Below are 15,143 nucleotides of genomic sequence, written 5' to 3' on the forward strand. Positions count from 1 at the left end.
ATTTAATTTTTTACAACAAAGAGAAACAGCAGATTTCCATTTTAACTTTGAAAATAAATAGACATCCAACATTTTGCTGAATCATGAAAGAAAGTGATTCAAACTGAACATGTAACAGTGTTTCCTGAAAACCCTCTCCTGTCTGATCATTTCCTGATAACATTTACATTTACAATAATTGATTACACAGCAGTGGAGAGTAGACTTTATCACAGTAGATGTCTTTCTGAAAGTGCTGTAAATAAGTTTAAGAATATAATCCACCCACTGTTATCATCTTCAATGCCCTGTACCAACATAGAGCAGAGCAGCTGTCTGAACGCTACTTCAACAGAGGTCGATTATCTTGTTAATAATTTTACCTCCATAATTTTACCACTACGTATGACTCTGGATACTGTAGCTCCTGTGAAAACTAAGGCCTCAAATCAGAAGTACCTGACTCCGTGGTATAATTCTCAAACACGTAGTCTAAAGCAGATGACTCGTAAGCTGGAGAGGAAATGGCGTGTCACAAATTTAGAGGATCATTATTTAGCCTGGAGAAATAGTTAGCTGCTTTATAAGAAAGCCCTCCGAAAAGTCAGAACATCTTACTATTCGTCACTGATTGAAGAAAATAAGAACAACCCCAGGTTTCTCTTCAGCACTGTAGCTAGGCTGACAAAAAGTCAGAGCTCTACTGAGCCAACAATCCCTTTAACGTTAACTAGTAATGACTTCATGAACTTCTTCACAAATAAAATTTTTATCATTAGAGAAAAAATTACCAATAATCATCTCACATCATTATCTACAGCTACTTTTAGTACCATTGATGTTAAGTTAGACTCTTTTTCTCCAATTGATCTTTCTGAGTTAACTTCAATAATTAATTCCTCCAAACCATCAACGTGTCTTTTAGACCCCATTCCTACAAAACTGCTCAAAGAAGTCCTGCCATTAATTAATTCTTCAATCTTAAATATGATCAACCTATCTCTAATAATCGGCTATGTACCACAGGCCTTCAAGCTGGCTGTAGTTAAACCTTTACTCAAAAAGCCATCTCTAGACCCAGCAGTCTTAGCTAATTATAGGCCAATCTCCAACCTTCCTTTCATATCAAAAATCCTTGAAAGAGTAGTTGTCAAACAGCTAACAGATCATCTGCAGAGGAAAGGCTTATTTGAAGAGTTTCAGTCAGGTTTCAGAGCTCATCACAGCACAGAAACAGCTTTAGTGAAGGTTACAAATGATCTTCTTATGGCCTCTGACAGTGGACTCATCTCTGTGCTTGTCCTGCTAGACCTCAGTGCAGCGTTCGATACTGTCTACCATAATATCCTATTAGAGCGATTAGAACATGCTGTGGGTATTACAGGTACTGTGCTGCAGTGGTTTGTATCATATCTATCTAATAAACTCCAATTTGTACATGTAAATGGAGAGTCCTCTTCACACACTAAGGTCAATTATGGAGTTCCACAGGGTTCAGTGCTAGGACCAATTCTGTTTACATTATACATGCTTCCCTTAGGCAGTATCATTAGAAGACATAGCATAAATTTTCACTGCTATGCAGATGACACCCAGCTCTATCTGTGAAGCCAGATAACACACACCAATTAGTTCAGGGGTCTGCAACCTTTAACACCCAAAGAGCCACTTGGACCCAGTTTCCACGCAAAAAAAACCCACTGGGAGCCGCAAATACTTTTTTGAAATCTAAAATGAAGATAACACTATATATTGTTTTTTACCTTTATGCTTTGTGTGAACAACTAAAGTAAGTAAGTAAAGTTTATTTATTAAGCACTTTTCACAGACAGGCAGTCACAAAGCGCTGTACACAAATATTAAAATAAACAATACAATCAATAGACATTATACACAATGTAAAAGATCAAATGTAAATAATGTAAAGAATATAAAATACGTAGATCAACAAAAGGCTTCTTTGAACAGAAAAGTTTTTAACTGCTTTTTAAAAGAATCCACAGAGCAACTAAGGTGTGTTGCTTATGAAATCCATGAAGTGCTACGGAGAAAATTACATTTTATTTATGTAAATAACACATTTTGAACTCTTAAAGAAATATAACAAAAGGAAAGAAACCCAGCTGAACTAAAATGATCCATGTAGCAAACAAAAACTGTTGTGAGTCATACCCTTTTTCAGGTCAAGGCTTTTGGAGCCTTGACCTGACTTTTAAAAAGTAATTGGAAAAAAAGCACTATGCTGTAAAAAAAAAAAAAAAGAATAGATATTTGCAAAATTCTGCCTAAATATATGTTTTTACCTGGTTAATGTGTGTGGCGGGGCATGGTCTGCAGTGCCGCTGCATGGGAGTCGGACGCACCTGAGCGGCACCCGCAATCATGCCTCGCCGCCTTAAAGTCTGTGCTCTCTCTGCTGCTGTGTTGTCGGGCTGTGAGCTGAAAAGCTACAGCCGGCTGTATGCGTACAGCAACCGTGAGTGAAAAGTGGTCAAATAAAGAGATGCTGAAAATCATGTTCATGCAAACATCGTCTGGTCTGCCGTGATATGTTTACAATAAGACTTATGGTCCCGAACCTCTGCGCACAGCGTCTGCAAATCGGGGCTTTCATCTTTACCCAGGACTGTAAGCTGTCACTTATGAGGCGTGAGCGGTGTTTGTTTTTAACAGAGTTCACAGTGGAGAACAGCTGTTGACATAATGTGGATCCGAAGATCCATAATTGGCCTACCTGGGGTCGAAAGTCTCGATAAATGCACGGGGTTTCGGCGGGTATACCGGCTTCCGCGAGTGTGACGCTTATTTTGAGCGATGAAACAATAATAAGATATAATTGTATTTTTATATTTCAAAATCACAATAATCTTCCAATTTAGAACTACAAGTTTAAAAAAGAACTAAGCACAAATAAAATGCACTTCAGCTAAATACTTCTAATTTATTTTCCCAAACCACCTGGAGCCGCAAAATAAAGACTAAAGAGCCGCATGCGGCTCCGGAGCCACGGGTTGCCGACCCCTGAATTAGTTAAACTGCAGGAATGTCTTAAAGACATAAAGACCTGGATAGCCGCTAACTTTCTGCTTGTTAATTCAGATAAAACTGAGGTTATTGTACTCGGCTCTGAAAATCTTAGAAATATGGTATCTAAGCAGATTCTTACTCTGGATGGCATTACCTTGGCCTCCAGTAATGCTGTGAGGAACCTTGGAGTCATTTTTGACCAGGACATGTCCTTCAATGCACATATTAAACAAATATGTAAGACTGCTTTCTTCCATTTGTGCAACATCTCTAAAATTAGAAATATCCTGTCTCAGAGTGACGCTGAAAAACTAGTTCATGCATTCATTACTTCCAGGCTGAACTACTGTAATTAATTATTATAAGGATGTCCTAAAAACTCCCTGAAAAGCCTTCAGCTAATCCAAAATGCTGCAGCAAGAGTCCTGACAGGGACTAGAAAGAGAGAGCATATTTCTCCTGTTTTGGCTTCCCTTCTTTGGCTTCCTGTTAAATCCAGAATTGAATTCAAAATCCTGCTCTTCACATACAAGGTCTTAAATAATCAGGCCCCATCTTATCTTAATGACCTTGTAGTACCATATCACCCTATTAGAGCACTTCGCTCTCGCTCTGCAGGCCTACTTGTTGTTCCTAGAGTATTTAAAAGTAGAATGGGAGGCAGAGCCTTCAGTTTTCATGCCCTCTTCTGTGGAACCAGCTTCCAGTTTGGATTCGGAGACAGACACTATCTCTACTTTCAAGATTAGGCTTAAAACTTTCCTTTTGCTAAAGCATATAGTTAGGGCTGGACCAGGTGACCCTGAATCCTCCCTTAGTTATGCTGCAATAGACGTGAGCTGCCGGGGATTCCCATGATGCATTGAGTTTTTCCTTTCCAGTCACCTTTCTCACTCACTATGTGTTAATAGACCTCTCTGCATTGAATCATATCTGTTATTAATCTCTGTCTCTCTTCCACAGCATGTCTTTATCCTGTTTTCCTTCTCTCACCCCAACCGGTCGCAGCAGATGGCCCCGCCCCTCCCTGAGCCTGGTTCTGCCGGAGGTTTCTTCCTGTTAAAGGGAGTTTTCCTTCCCACTGTCGCCAAAGTGCTTGCTCATAGGGGGTCATATGATTGTTGGGTTTTTCTCTGTACCTATGAAGCGCCTTGAGGCGACTTTTGTTGTGATTTGGCGCTATATAAATAAAATTGAATTGAATTGAATTTTATGTATGTTTGTGTGAGACATGGGTAAAAATGTATTTAATGATCAAATGTTTACATATTATTCTACTCTAAATTTTATTTTAGGTGTCTGTAATACCTAAGACAGCTCATCGGGTTCTACAGCTACATTGTAGACAGGACGTTAACCAGCTGCATCACTGCATGGTATGGCACCACTGCAGCCATGGACCACAAATGCCTGCAGATAACAACTGCAGAGAAGATCATAAGCACCCTGCTGCCCTCTCTGTAGAGAGAGAGAGTCCAGAGGAGAGCTGCCTCCATCCTCAAAGACTCCACACACCCCCAACTTAGACTGTGCACTCTTCTGCCCTCGGGACAAAGGCTCAGAAATGTGAAATCTAGAACATACAGACTCAACAACTACTTCTTCTCCACTGCTATCAGACTCTTGAATAGATGAACTATTTTAAAAGTAATAATTTTGCATGTAAGGTCATCTTGCATAGTAAGATTATATCTTTTTTTGCACATCTATTTCACACTTAAATTTTGTCTTCATTAATTTACTTATGCTATTTGTATTTTATCTTGTTCTGTTTGTATATATTAACCAGGTATCTGTGTGTGGAAAGCAAAGAAAGAATTTTATTGCACAGAGAAATGCTTTTCTTTGTACAATATGACAATAAACTCTGTGAATCTTGAATCAGCGGATCAATAATTAGATTAAAATTTTAATGCAAAGAATGAAGCCTTTTGAGGTAAACTCATCCAATACTGAAACTCTTCATAGATCAGCTAAAGCAAGCCAGTCTTCAAAAGATTTGAGTACATCCACAGACATGCACATCAATGTAAGGTTTTAATTATATATTAGATATTGTAACATTATCTATAATACAATGATTTAACTTAAAATTCTCTTTAATAATCTGGAAATGACCAGTGTAATGCATAAATTAATCACATTAAAATATCTGAATAATACTCACCACAGTGCAATATCTAAACCGAAGTCACTCTGCAGGAACACAATGAGACAGGACCAAAAAGAGGCAGCAAAAAAAGAATTGTTAAATCTTTTTGTTAACAAAGTTAACAAAAAAAAAAAACACACTAAAAAAGTCATAGTCAATTTCAATGTTTTTTTTTTTTTTTTGTATAAGTGCATCCAAGATTTGTATTGGTAATAATATCATTTTTGTGTTAAAATGCTATTACTGATCAGTCAGTGTCTCTTGGTGTAACCTGTGAAAGTGAGCAGCTTACTATTGTGAATGTGAGAGAAATAATATAATATTTCCTATCATAATTAATTTTGATACAGATAAATTCACAGTTCATCTGTTTTCAAGAATCCATTTTCCATTTCTGATTCTGAGAACATAATGGCTAAAATATTGATGTACATGTGGTGCATTTGCCGTTAGAAGCAATGGCAGTGTCAAATTCAGACATAACAGAAAGAGCTGCTCTGCTCCTGTTGAGTGTTTTCCACAGAAAGAGGTGGGTGTAGAGGCCATTCCAGTTTGACTTCAATCCAAAGATGGTGTTTCTAACTAGAGGTATGCAGACATGGTTAAAAATATATCTCTGTGTTGTTTTGAACAGAAGCCCGAAATAAAGATTCTGAGGACATGTTGGACACGAGACCTTTAAATATGCAGTTCAACGTTACCATACGAAAGCTTTTAAGCTTTTTTCTCTAAAATGAAGAGCAACTTTGTTCTTTTGTTACTGTGGACCATCACATAGTCAGCCTTCTACACACATCCTTATTCTCTTTGTATGTGTGATTGTTTGTTCTGCAGACACACTGATAAACAGAAACCAAATAAATATTTTTCCTTTATAATCTAAGTCAGGTGAACTGACCTTTTAAACTGTATTTTACAGTGTGGAGTCTCCAGGTAATCATACAGCTGTTTCATCCCTGAGCCCTCCAGGTTGCATCTTATTAGATCCAGATGTTTCAGATAGGGGGGGTTGGACTTCAGAGCACTGAGCAGAGCAGCACAGTTGTTCTCTGACAAAGTACTGTTCTCAATTCTAAACAAAAATCATGTGAATTACAAAGTATTCTTTTATTACATCACCATTCTCTTATGAGAAAACAAGTGAACATCTAATCGACTATTGACTACAGACCAATGCAAACTACAGATTATTTTCATGTGCAAACATGCAGAAAAAACACGCACATAGCAACAGAATCACCTCTCTGATTAAAATTAACCAACCTCCAGTTTGGTAGAAAATTTTCTGTGTTTTGTTCAAGCAGTAATTTAAAACATTTTTAAATAGTCTAAATGTACTTGCAGAATTTTTCATGATATTTGGAAACATCTGGAGACTCCTAAAATAATTTGTTTTATGAATATGAAAACAGTGAGTAGATCGTGTGTGTGTGTGTGTGTGTGTGTGTGTGTGTGTGTGTGTGTGTGTGTGTGTGTGTGTGTGTGTGTGTGTGTGTGTCCATACACTGCTCAAGAAGACAAAAGTACTGTAGTTGGGCTATAGAGGGATATATTCTTGGTATAATTTTATTTAAATACCTTTATAAATAACAACAGATTCAGTTTCAGTTAACTGACCTAAGTGTCTCCAGTCTACAGTTTGGATGTCCCAGATGAGTAAAAAGATCTTCTGCATATTCCCCCAGGCTGACTGAACTCAGGTGCAGCTCAGTCAGATGTGAGGGATTGGCAGTGAGTGCTATGGCCAGAGATCCAATGCTACCCCCAAAGACAAAAACATCATGAAGTCTGTGTTGAAACACATATTGAAAAAACATATTATTAATAAGAAGACATATAATATTTATTTTCTTCATTTTGACATACTGCATTAACAATCTCGACCTAAAATCACACACACACACAAAAATATACATATCAGGAAGGAAAATGTTAAACGTATTTATTTTGAAACAACCATGCTTAATGAGTCATTTTTTAATCTTGTAAATTCTAATGCCATGTAATTTGGGGAAAAACTATATAGAAACATGACATTTTTGAAGGCTGATGTGATGCAAGTGGATATCATGCTTTTCATTGTTGTTTTTTGTTTTTCCTCAGGAGCACATTATGTTTGAAAGCACTTGAATATCGAGTTTTTACGATTTCTTCCTGTAGCAGACAACACGACAATATTCAGGTAAAAGCATGTGGGAAATTATTTAAGTCTGATTTATCCTGATTATCAACTAAATTTAAAAACTGGTAAAAGGTTTGAATTCTCCACTTGAAATGTAGTGACACTGTGTCTTGTTTGCATGTCATCTTAAATCTTTCATTTGATTTGGAAGTGCTTCTGTGTACATCAACTCCAGAGGGCTAAAATGTTGGACTTGGGATCATTAAAAGTCAATTAAAAAGACTGCAGTGTCAGTCTTTGTCTCTGTGGCAGGGTGTGGTTTGTTGCCAGGCTGCAGGGGATGGAGGAATTCTGGCTGTCAAAGATGACATCCATTATGCTAATCATGCTTTCCCTATCTTAGTAGCTGTTGGAGCCTGAAAAAGGAGTGGACAACAGGACAGAGCTGTGTGTGATACAGAACTAAACTGAAGTGTGCAGCTGGAAACCTGCTAAAAGCAAACTGGTTAAAACACTTTCTGCATAAAGAAGAACTGATCTTGAAGCACTGTGTGCTTGGGTCCCTTTTATGGCAGTCTAATATGATTAATTTATCACTGTGTATCACTCACTGTGACGTTATTAAGCTTCACATATAGATTGTTATCACTGACTGTACTGAACTACTTGACTGATTAAATTTCTATTGCTGAAGTAAACCACTGTGACAACATTCAGTGTTATCCTATTACCTTCACAGTCACCACACTCACCACAGTGACTGAACTCTCTCAGCAAGATTTGTGACAAAATTAAATTGACATATGTTTCCAATAAATAACTAGAACTGTGTAATAAAGCACAATGGGTATGTTTTAGTAAGAACAACTTACTAAACTACAAATACTCATATATAATGCTAATCAGACTCACCTAGCCTTTCTGAAGTTTACGATAGCTGGAACTAGTCTCCATCGTCCATCCTCTGATGTTTTGTACTTCGCCAGATCCAACTCATCCAAAACCTCCTCTGACATCTGCAGTATGTATGCCAGGGCCGAGCACTGGATTCCAGAGAGTTCCGTTTCTGATTTGTTGTCTGACTTTAGAAAGTCTTGCATCTCTTGAAGTACTGAGAGATCATTATTCTCTAGGAGACAGTGGAGAATATTTATGCATCTGTCAGGGCATTTGCCCTGACAGCTAATCACCTTCAGTTTGTTGATAACTCTCTGGATGATTTCTGGACTGCTCTCTGTCTGACCCAACAGACCTCCTAAGAGTCTCTGGTTTGATTTCATAGAGAGACCATTAAGGAAGCGAACAAACAGTTCCAGGTGGCTATTCGGAATAAGCAAGTATTCTTCCACAGCTCTACTCAGAAAATCTTCCAGAGATGAGATATCTTCCAGAGATATCTTATTTCCTTTATCATCCTCAGTAAAGAACTCCTGCAGCACCTCTGTCTTCCTGTTGGTGTAACAGTGGAACATGTAGATTGCAGCCAGAAACTCCTGAATGCTCAAATGAACAAAGCAGTAGACTGGTTTCTGGAAGATCACAGACTCTCTTTTGAAGATCTCTGTACAAACTCCAGAGTACACAGAGGCCTCTGTGACATCCAGACCACACTGCTCCAAGTCTTCTTGGTAGAACAGGATGTTCTTTTTCTGCAGATGTTCAAATGCTAGCCTCCCCAGCTTCAGAAGAACTTCCCTGTCAGTTCTGGTGAGCTCTATTCATCTCATCTCTTGTCCTTCATGGTACTTTTGCTTCTTCTTTGTCTGAACCAGTAGGAAGTGTGAGTACATGTCAGTCAGGGTCTTGGGCAGCTCTGCGCTCTCCTCTGTAGTCAACATGTGCTCCAGAACTGTAGCAGTGATCCAGCAGTAAACTGGAATTCCACACATAATGTAAAGGCTCCTGGATGTCTTCAAGTGAGAGATGATTCTGCTTGACAGCTCTTTATTTCGGAATCTCCTCCTGAAGTACTCCTCCTTCTGAGCGTCAGTGAAGCCTCGAACTTCTGTCATCCTGTCAAGACATGTAGGAGCAATCTGATGGACTGCTGCAGGTCTGGAAGTTATCCAGATGAGAGCAGAGGGAAGCAGATTCCCCTCGATGAGATTTGACAGCAGCTCACTGATGGTTGACTTCTGTGTGACATCAGACACTAGTTTACTGTTGGTGAAATCCAACAAAAATCTGCTTTCATCCAGGCCATCTAAGATGAACAAAAGTTTACAAACAATGAGCTTCTCTGCTGTGACCCTGTGCAATGTTGGATGAAAAAAAATAAGTAGCTCCAGAAGACTGTACTGCTGATTCCTGACCAAGTTCAGCTCCCTGAATGAAAGCAGAATCACCGCACTGATGTGTTGGTTTTCTAAGCCCTCTGCCCAGTCCAGAGTGAACTTCTGCACCAAGAAGGTTTTTCCAACGCCAGCAACACCATATGTCAGAACCACTCTGATGGGTCTCTGTTGGTCAGGTAAGGTTTTAAAGATGTCCTGAGATCTGATTGGTGTTTCATGGAGGATTTTCTTCTTGGAAGCGCTCTGCACCTGCCTCACCTCATGGTGGTAGTTCATTGCTTCACTTGGCTCCTCTGTGATGTAGAGCTCAGTGTAGATCATTCTAAGGAGGGCTCTGCTTCCTGTTTTTTCAGTTTCTTCAATCACATGTTCATATCTTTTCCGCAGAGTGAGCTTTAACTCATTTAAAACCTTTTGCAGACATGTGTCTGTTGAAAGAATTAAACAAAATGAAATTTGACAGCAAGAAAACTTTTCAGTCTTTTTAATGTCTGGATAACAGAATAATAAGAAAAAAATATCAACAGAAAAATTTTGTCTTTATGCACAGCTGCTCTTACTGGCTCTGGTTCTGGATTTTTCTCCACACTGGGGACTGAAGTCTTTTGTTGAATCCTTCAGGACATCCTGACACAACAAACAGCAGGACACCGGTTTCTCTACAAAAACATTATTGCTCCTCTTCTTTCTGTGAAAACTAAGAAAAAAAATTCTCCTGACTACAGAAAACCAAAAAAGATAAGAAGTTTAGTATAAGAAATTAAATTAAATTAGAAATTAATCTGCAAAATCAGCCCGTTCTCATTCCCAAGGTGTGACATCCCGATGATTTGTCACCACGGTGTGAAGAACGATGTGCTCTTATGAGACACACCGGGTTATGGATGAAATCCAGTAGAATGACGGTCTAGCGGTAATAGATATTCCAGCCATGTATTCCAGCCCTAACCCTAACCCCTAACCTAAGTATAAACTTAAGCCTAACCTTAACCATGACATTAAATAATGTTTTCCAAAGCAATTTAAGTAAAATGAATGAACATATACAAAATAATTCCAAACGGTTCTCGTTTCCTCATTTTTCCGATCTTGTCATTTAGGGACTTGTTGGGTGCCCAGAAGCGTAATATGTTGACGATTTGTCACCTTGTGTAAAATATTATGCTTTGGGAGTGAGAACGCGTTGGCAAAATAGATGCACCACAGCTGCATATTAATTTTTAATAAAATGAAATAATTTGTTTTAAATAGTTTTTTCACATATTTCATACACATTTCATATTATACACACATATTATATATTATACACACATTTCATATTCACATTATAATTTTTAATCTGCATTTACTAATCCTAAAATCAATAATAAGGCTAAGAAGTTGCAAAAATCTAGATAAACAACTAATGTTAACCCAGCTTTATCAGTCGAGCTATGAGTTTGTTCACATCAAACCAACCACACACATGACAAAACAGACAGCAACACAGCTGTTGTGTGAGTGGTTGTTTGTGTGGAAAAATATGTCAGTAATATGGGGCTTTGGAGCGTGATGTCACGGGGGTGGGCGTAGAAAGGATTTTGGCCTAACCGCAAGCGGCGGGCGAAGGAGCAAAAGCACAACCATGGTTCGTACTTGCTGTGTGATCGGCTGCAATGTTCGATCTTACGATCGGCACGGGAATAAGCTTGGGTTGTCTTTTTATGCTTTCCCAACCTGGAAGCAATTTCAAGGAGCTCAGGTATCGGATGTTACCAAACGAAGGCGTCGAGCCTGGATAGCAGCCGTGAGACGAGCTGATATCAAGTTCTGTTCCATCTCCCGGTATCACTTGGTGTGCTCCAGACATTTTCATTCCGGTAAGTGCTAAATATGTTCATATCACACTTTATAGCTGAATAATATTATCGTTGGTGGTCTCGGAAGTTATAGAAAATGCGATCAAACATCGAATGGAGTGACTTTGCAGACATATGTGCTATGTGAAGATTCGCTAATTCTTTTGCACAACTGTAGGGAAGCCTGCCTATGAAATGGATCAAACAAATCCAGACTGGGTACCAACGCTACACATGGGGCACTCCGAAATCCAAACATGACATGCAGACCGTCACAGGAGGCGAACACAACGGGAACAAAAGAAAGCACTAGTAGGAGGTAAACAACAACCGCACCCCCCATCACAATCTCTTATTTTAAAAGTTGATCTTAGTGTCCGTCAATCAACACATACATTTTTGAGTATTCATACGGCCTTAATGTATAAACCACTTAAAAATTTCCTTGTGTATTTGCACTCTTTGTATTGGACAGGCTTTCACAATGGAGCAGCAAAGTGTGAAGGTGAAGCCTCAGCAGAAGTTACCACAGAAGAGCAGCCAGAGATGGACACCACAGAAGAGCAACACCATAACAACCCTGTGATTCTGGCTGAGGGCCAGATTTGTGATGGACACGTAGAAGCAGAGGTAACAGGTGCAGATGCAGAAAACGCTGATCTCAGAGAGAGACAGACAGAAGATCAAAGACCGACAAATGATTGTGTGCGCTGTGTACAGAGCAGAGCAGAAATAAACCGGCTGCTGGAGGAGAACGGAAAGCTTAAATCACAGTTGGACAAGACAGAGGTGAATGAAAACTTTTTACAGGGTGACACGGAAAAAGTGAAATATTACACTGGTCTTACTTGTTTTGCTATTTTTATGTCTGTGCTAGACAATGTAAAAGCTTTCCTACCAGCATCAAAGAAACTGTCGCATTTCCAAATGCTTTTACTCACACTTATGCGACTTAGACTTGATCTTCCTGTCCAGCATCTTAGTTATCTATTCAATGTGTCCCACAAAACTCTTTCTTCTGTCTTTGCTGATACAATTGACGTTTTGTATGCCCGCTTAGGAATACTTGTACACTGGCCAGAAAGGCACTGTTTGCAAGCAACAATGCCTCCACAATTTATGGAAACTTTTGGAAATCGGGTAGCCATCATTGTTGACTGTTTTGAAATTCGTACAGAACGACCATGTAATTTAAAGGCTCGTGCTCAAACGTGCTCGCACTACAAGGGTACACACACCATGAAATACCTGATCGGGATTACTCCCCAAGGTGCAATTTCATTCATTTCTAAGGGGTGGGGGGGCCGTGCATCAGATAAACACATCACAGAGCAATGTGGCATACTTAACAAGCTGTTACCAGGGGATGTAGTTTTGGATGACAGAGGCTTTGACATCAGAGATGCGGTGGGAATGATGTGTGCGGAGGTTAAGATCCCAGCATTTACAAGGGGCTTCTGTCAACTAGATGCCAAGGACATTGAAAATACACGAGCCATTGCACACCTAAGAATCCATGTCGAGCGAGTAATTGGCAGTTTGCGCAATAAGTTCAAAATGCTACATACCACCATGCCAATCCGTTCTCTTCTTCCATGTGAGGGTGAAGACGTTACCTTTCTTGATAAAATTGTGCGGGTGTGTTGTGTTTTGGGTAACATGTGCCCCAGTGTTGTAGTGAAGCCACACACATGAGACTTGTTCTTGTTAATTAATGATTGTGAAAACTTTGAGTATGTCTGTGAAGAAATACTACTAGGAAAACCTTTTTTTTTGTGTAATTGTATGAACACACTGACATCACATTATGTAACCATTTCTGTATCTGTATACTATAATTGACTGTTTATCATAGCTTTAAACTCTGTGTTTCACTAAAATAACATTATAATAAAAGCAAGGTAACGACAAAGATCTGCATTTGACGCTTTATTTTACACTTAGACAATTGTTACATGGTAAGTGCTGCAGTGTTGAAATCAAGTTATACATATTTCAATGCACTTCTGACATAAAAACTACACACCAGAAAGAAAAACTTTGTGACCACTCAGGGCTGCATTTCGCATAGAGAAATGTTTTCCTACTAGTTCAGGAAGGCACACCTTCTGAAAGAACTCCTGAGCTTTCTTTAAACGCGATTCCCAGAAGTGCACATCTGGGAAGATGCGTACAACTGCCATGTCTTTTTGTGTCCAAACCACCAGGTCGCAGTGCTTTGCGTTGGACACAAACACCTGTGTTTGCACTTGAGAGTAAAAGTGGTGTGTCTTCTTCAAGTTAAGTCCATTTGCTGTCAACTCGAGGCAGAAGTCTTTGTCATGTGCATCCAATGCTTGCTGAATGCTGTCAGATCTCTACTTAAATGGACATTTAATTTCCAGGCACCCCTTCCCACAACATTCACACGTGGTTAGACCGTCAGGAGATGCACCTACTTACTTCAGGAAAAGCCGTGTTAACAAGAAAACCACACATACAGACCTGTAGGTTTTTGTGACACGCTGACATTTTCTGGGTGTAGGCGTGGCGAGCGTCTGGTTCATGCTCCAGTCCCCAAGTTGTTTGCACAGTATAGACACAGTTCACAGGATAGCAAACACGATTAACCACAGTAATGGCGGGTTTTTCTACAGTGGTGGCACACACAGCGTGCATCATTGAAGCCGTGATTCTCCCAGCACACCAAACATACCATTCTGGGCTCTTGTGTTGTAGTCTTGTGTGTACCTCAATAGCTTCTGCCTGTTCTTCAGTAACTTTTGCTGCGTTTTCGTACTTTACACAGTGCAGTTGTAGCTCGGTAAGGCCAAGGGACTCTGCTCCTGTGTTTTGCAAACACGCCAGAGACAGTGGTAATGTGGATGACTTGACAGTGTGTGATGTGTAGTATTTCTCCAATCCAGACAAACACACTGCTTTATTGTGTTTTTGAAGTGTGTCTAACACTGGTGACAACTCCTCAAACGTAGAAGAAGGAATCTTTCTTTTTGAAGGACGGCTTCTTCTGCCTTTCACCACAGACGGTCCGTTTATATTTTCATCAAGAGTCTTTTTTTGTGCTGCTGAAGATGTAAAGTCAATGTTATGGCCAGCCGCTGGCAGTATCTTGGTTGTGTTCCCCGGCAAAACCCAGTAGGCTGATTCATCTGTGACAGTCTTTGTGCCACGGATCCGCACTGTTGCCTCCACTTTAAACAGCAGTGCAGCGACATGGGTGCAGGTCTCTGCAACTCCGGCCATACAGGTGCAGTGTGCGGCTTCGACCTTCCCCGTGGTGCTTACAATTACCCATGGCCGTAATGCAGGTTCATTCAATCTTTGGGAGTGCAGTACCTGGAACATACAAGGACAAAGTTGATGTAAAGACAATAAATGAAATGAGACAGGGAGGACACAAATTGGCGTTAGGTAATAATTTGCCTGATTATCAATGTGTTTGCTTGCATCTACTTTACAATTATGGGCACATAATAGGATAACAACATTTTAGCAGTTCAATGATACATGTATAACATTAATTATGGCAGGGGGTGGACAATGCACTCCAGCCGACTTACCTTGGTATGAATCACGACGTACTCGCAGTTTGGCGGCTTGAAAATAGCCAAATCTTGCACCCAGCCATTTGTAAATTGTATGTGCGCCTCCAGTGACTTGTAATTACGAAACTGTGTAGGCGCTTACTCCACAAACAAGATAGGTGAAGATATCGGGGTAGGACAGTGGCG

General features: G+C 39.7%; 2 protein-coding genes across 2 annotated transcripts in view; one reads left to right on the forward strand and one right to left on the reverse strand.

Annotated features, from left to right (window-relative positions):
• LOC116328673 (protein NLRC3-like) overlaps positions 1 to 15,143 on the reverse strand; it is a 32,467-nt gene that overhangs the window by 583 nt on the left and 16,741 nt on the right. The window contains exons 6-10 of the mRNA XM_039608018.1: positions 10,135 to 10,271; positions 8,193 to 10,002; positions 6,776 to 6,946; positions 6,057 to 6,230; positions 5,174 to 5,202 (exon numbers count right to left, since the gene is read on the reverse strand). Coding sequence (XP_039463952.1) covers positions 8,999 to 10,002; positions 10,135 to 10,271 — 1,141 coding nt within the window. The 3' untranslated portion in view covers positions 5,174 to 5,202; positions 6,057 to 6,230; positions 6,776 to 6,946; positions 8,193 to 8,998. The remainder of the gene's footprint in view (positions 1 to 5,173; positions 5,203 to 6,056; positions 6,231 to 6,775; positions 6,947 to 8,192; positions 10,003 to 10,134; positions 10,272 to 15,143) is intronic.
• On the forward strand, positions 11,154 to 13,326 carry LOC120437435. Its single transcript, XM_039608019.1, has 3 exons — positions 11,154 to 11,433; positions 11,591 to 11,731; positions 11,888 to 13,326. Exon 3 carries the CDS (start codon positions 11,959 to 11,961, stop codon positions 13,105 to 13,107), a length of 1,149 nt encoding a protein of 382 aa, XP_039463953.1. The 5' UTR covers positions 11,154 to 11,433; positions 11,591 to 11,731; positions 11,888 to 11,958; the 3' UTR covers positions 13,108 to 13,326.

This window comes from Oreochromis aureus, linkage group 3 (assembly GCF_013358895.1).
Source record: "Oreochromis aureus strain Israel breed Guangdong linkage group 3, ZZ_aureus, whole genome shotgun sequence".
Lineage (NCBI taxonomy): Eukaryota > Metazoa > Chordata > Actinopteri > Cichliformes > Cichlidae > Oreochromis > Oreochromis aureus.

What these genes read in the sequence shown, in the direction of transcription:
- LOC120437435 (XM_039608019.1), top strand. Translation starts at nt 11,959, where the DNA reads ATGGACACCACAGAAGAGCAACACCATAACAACCCTGTGATTCTGGCT.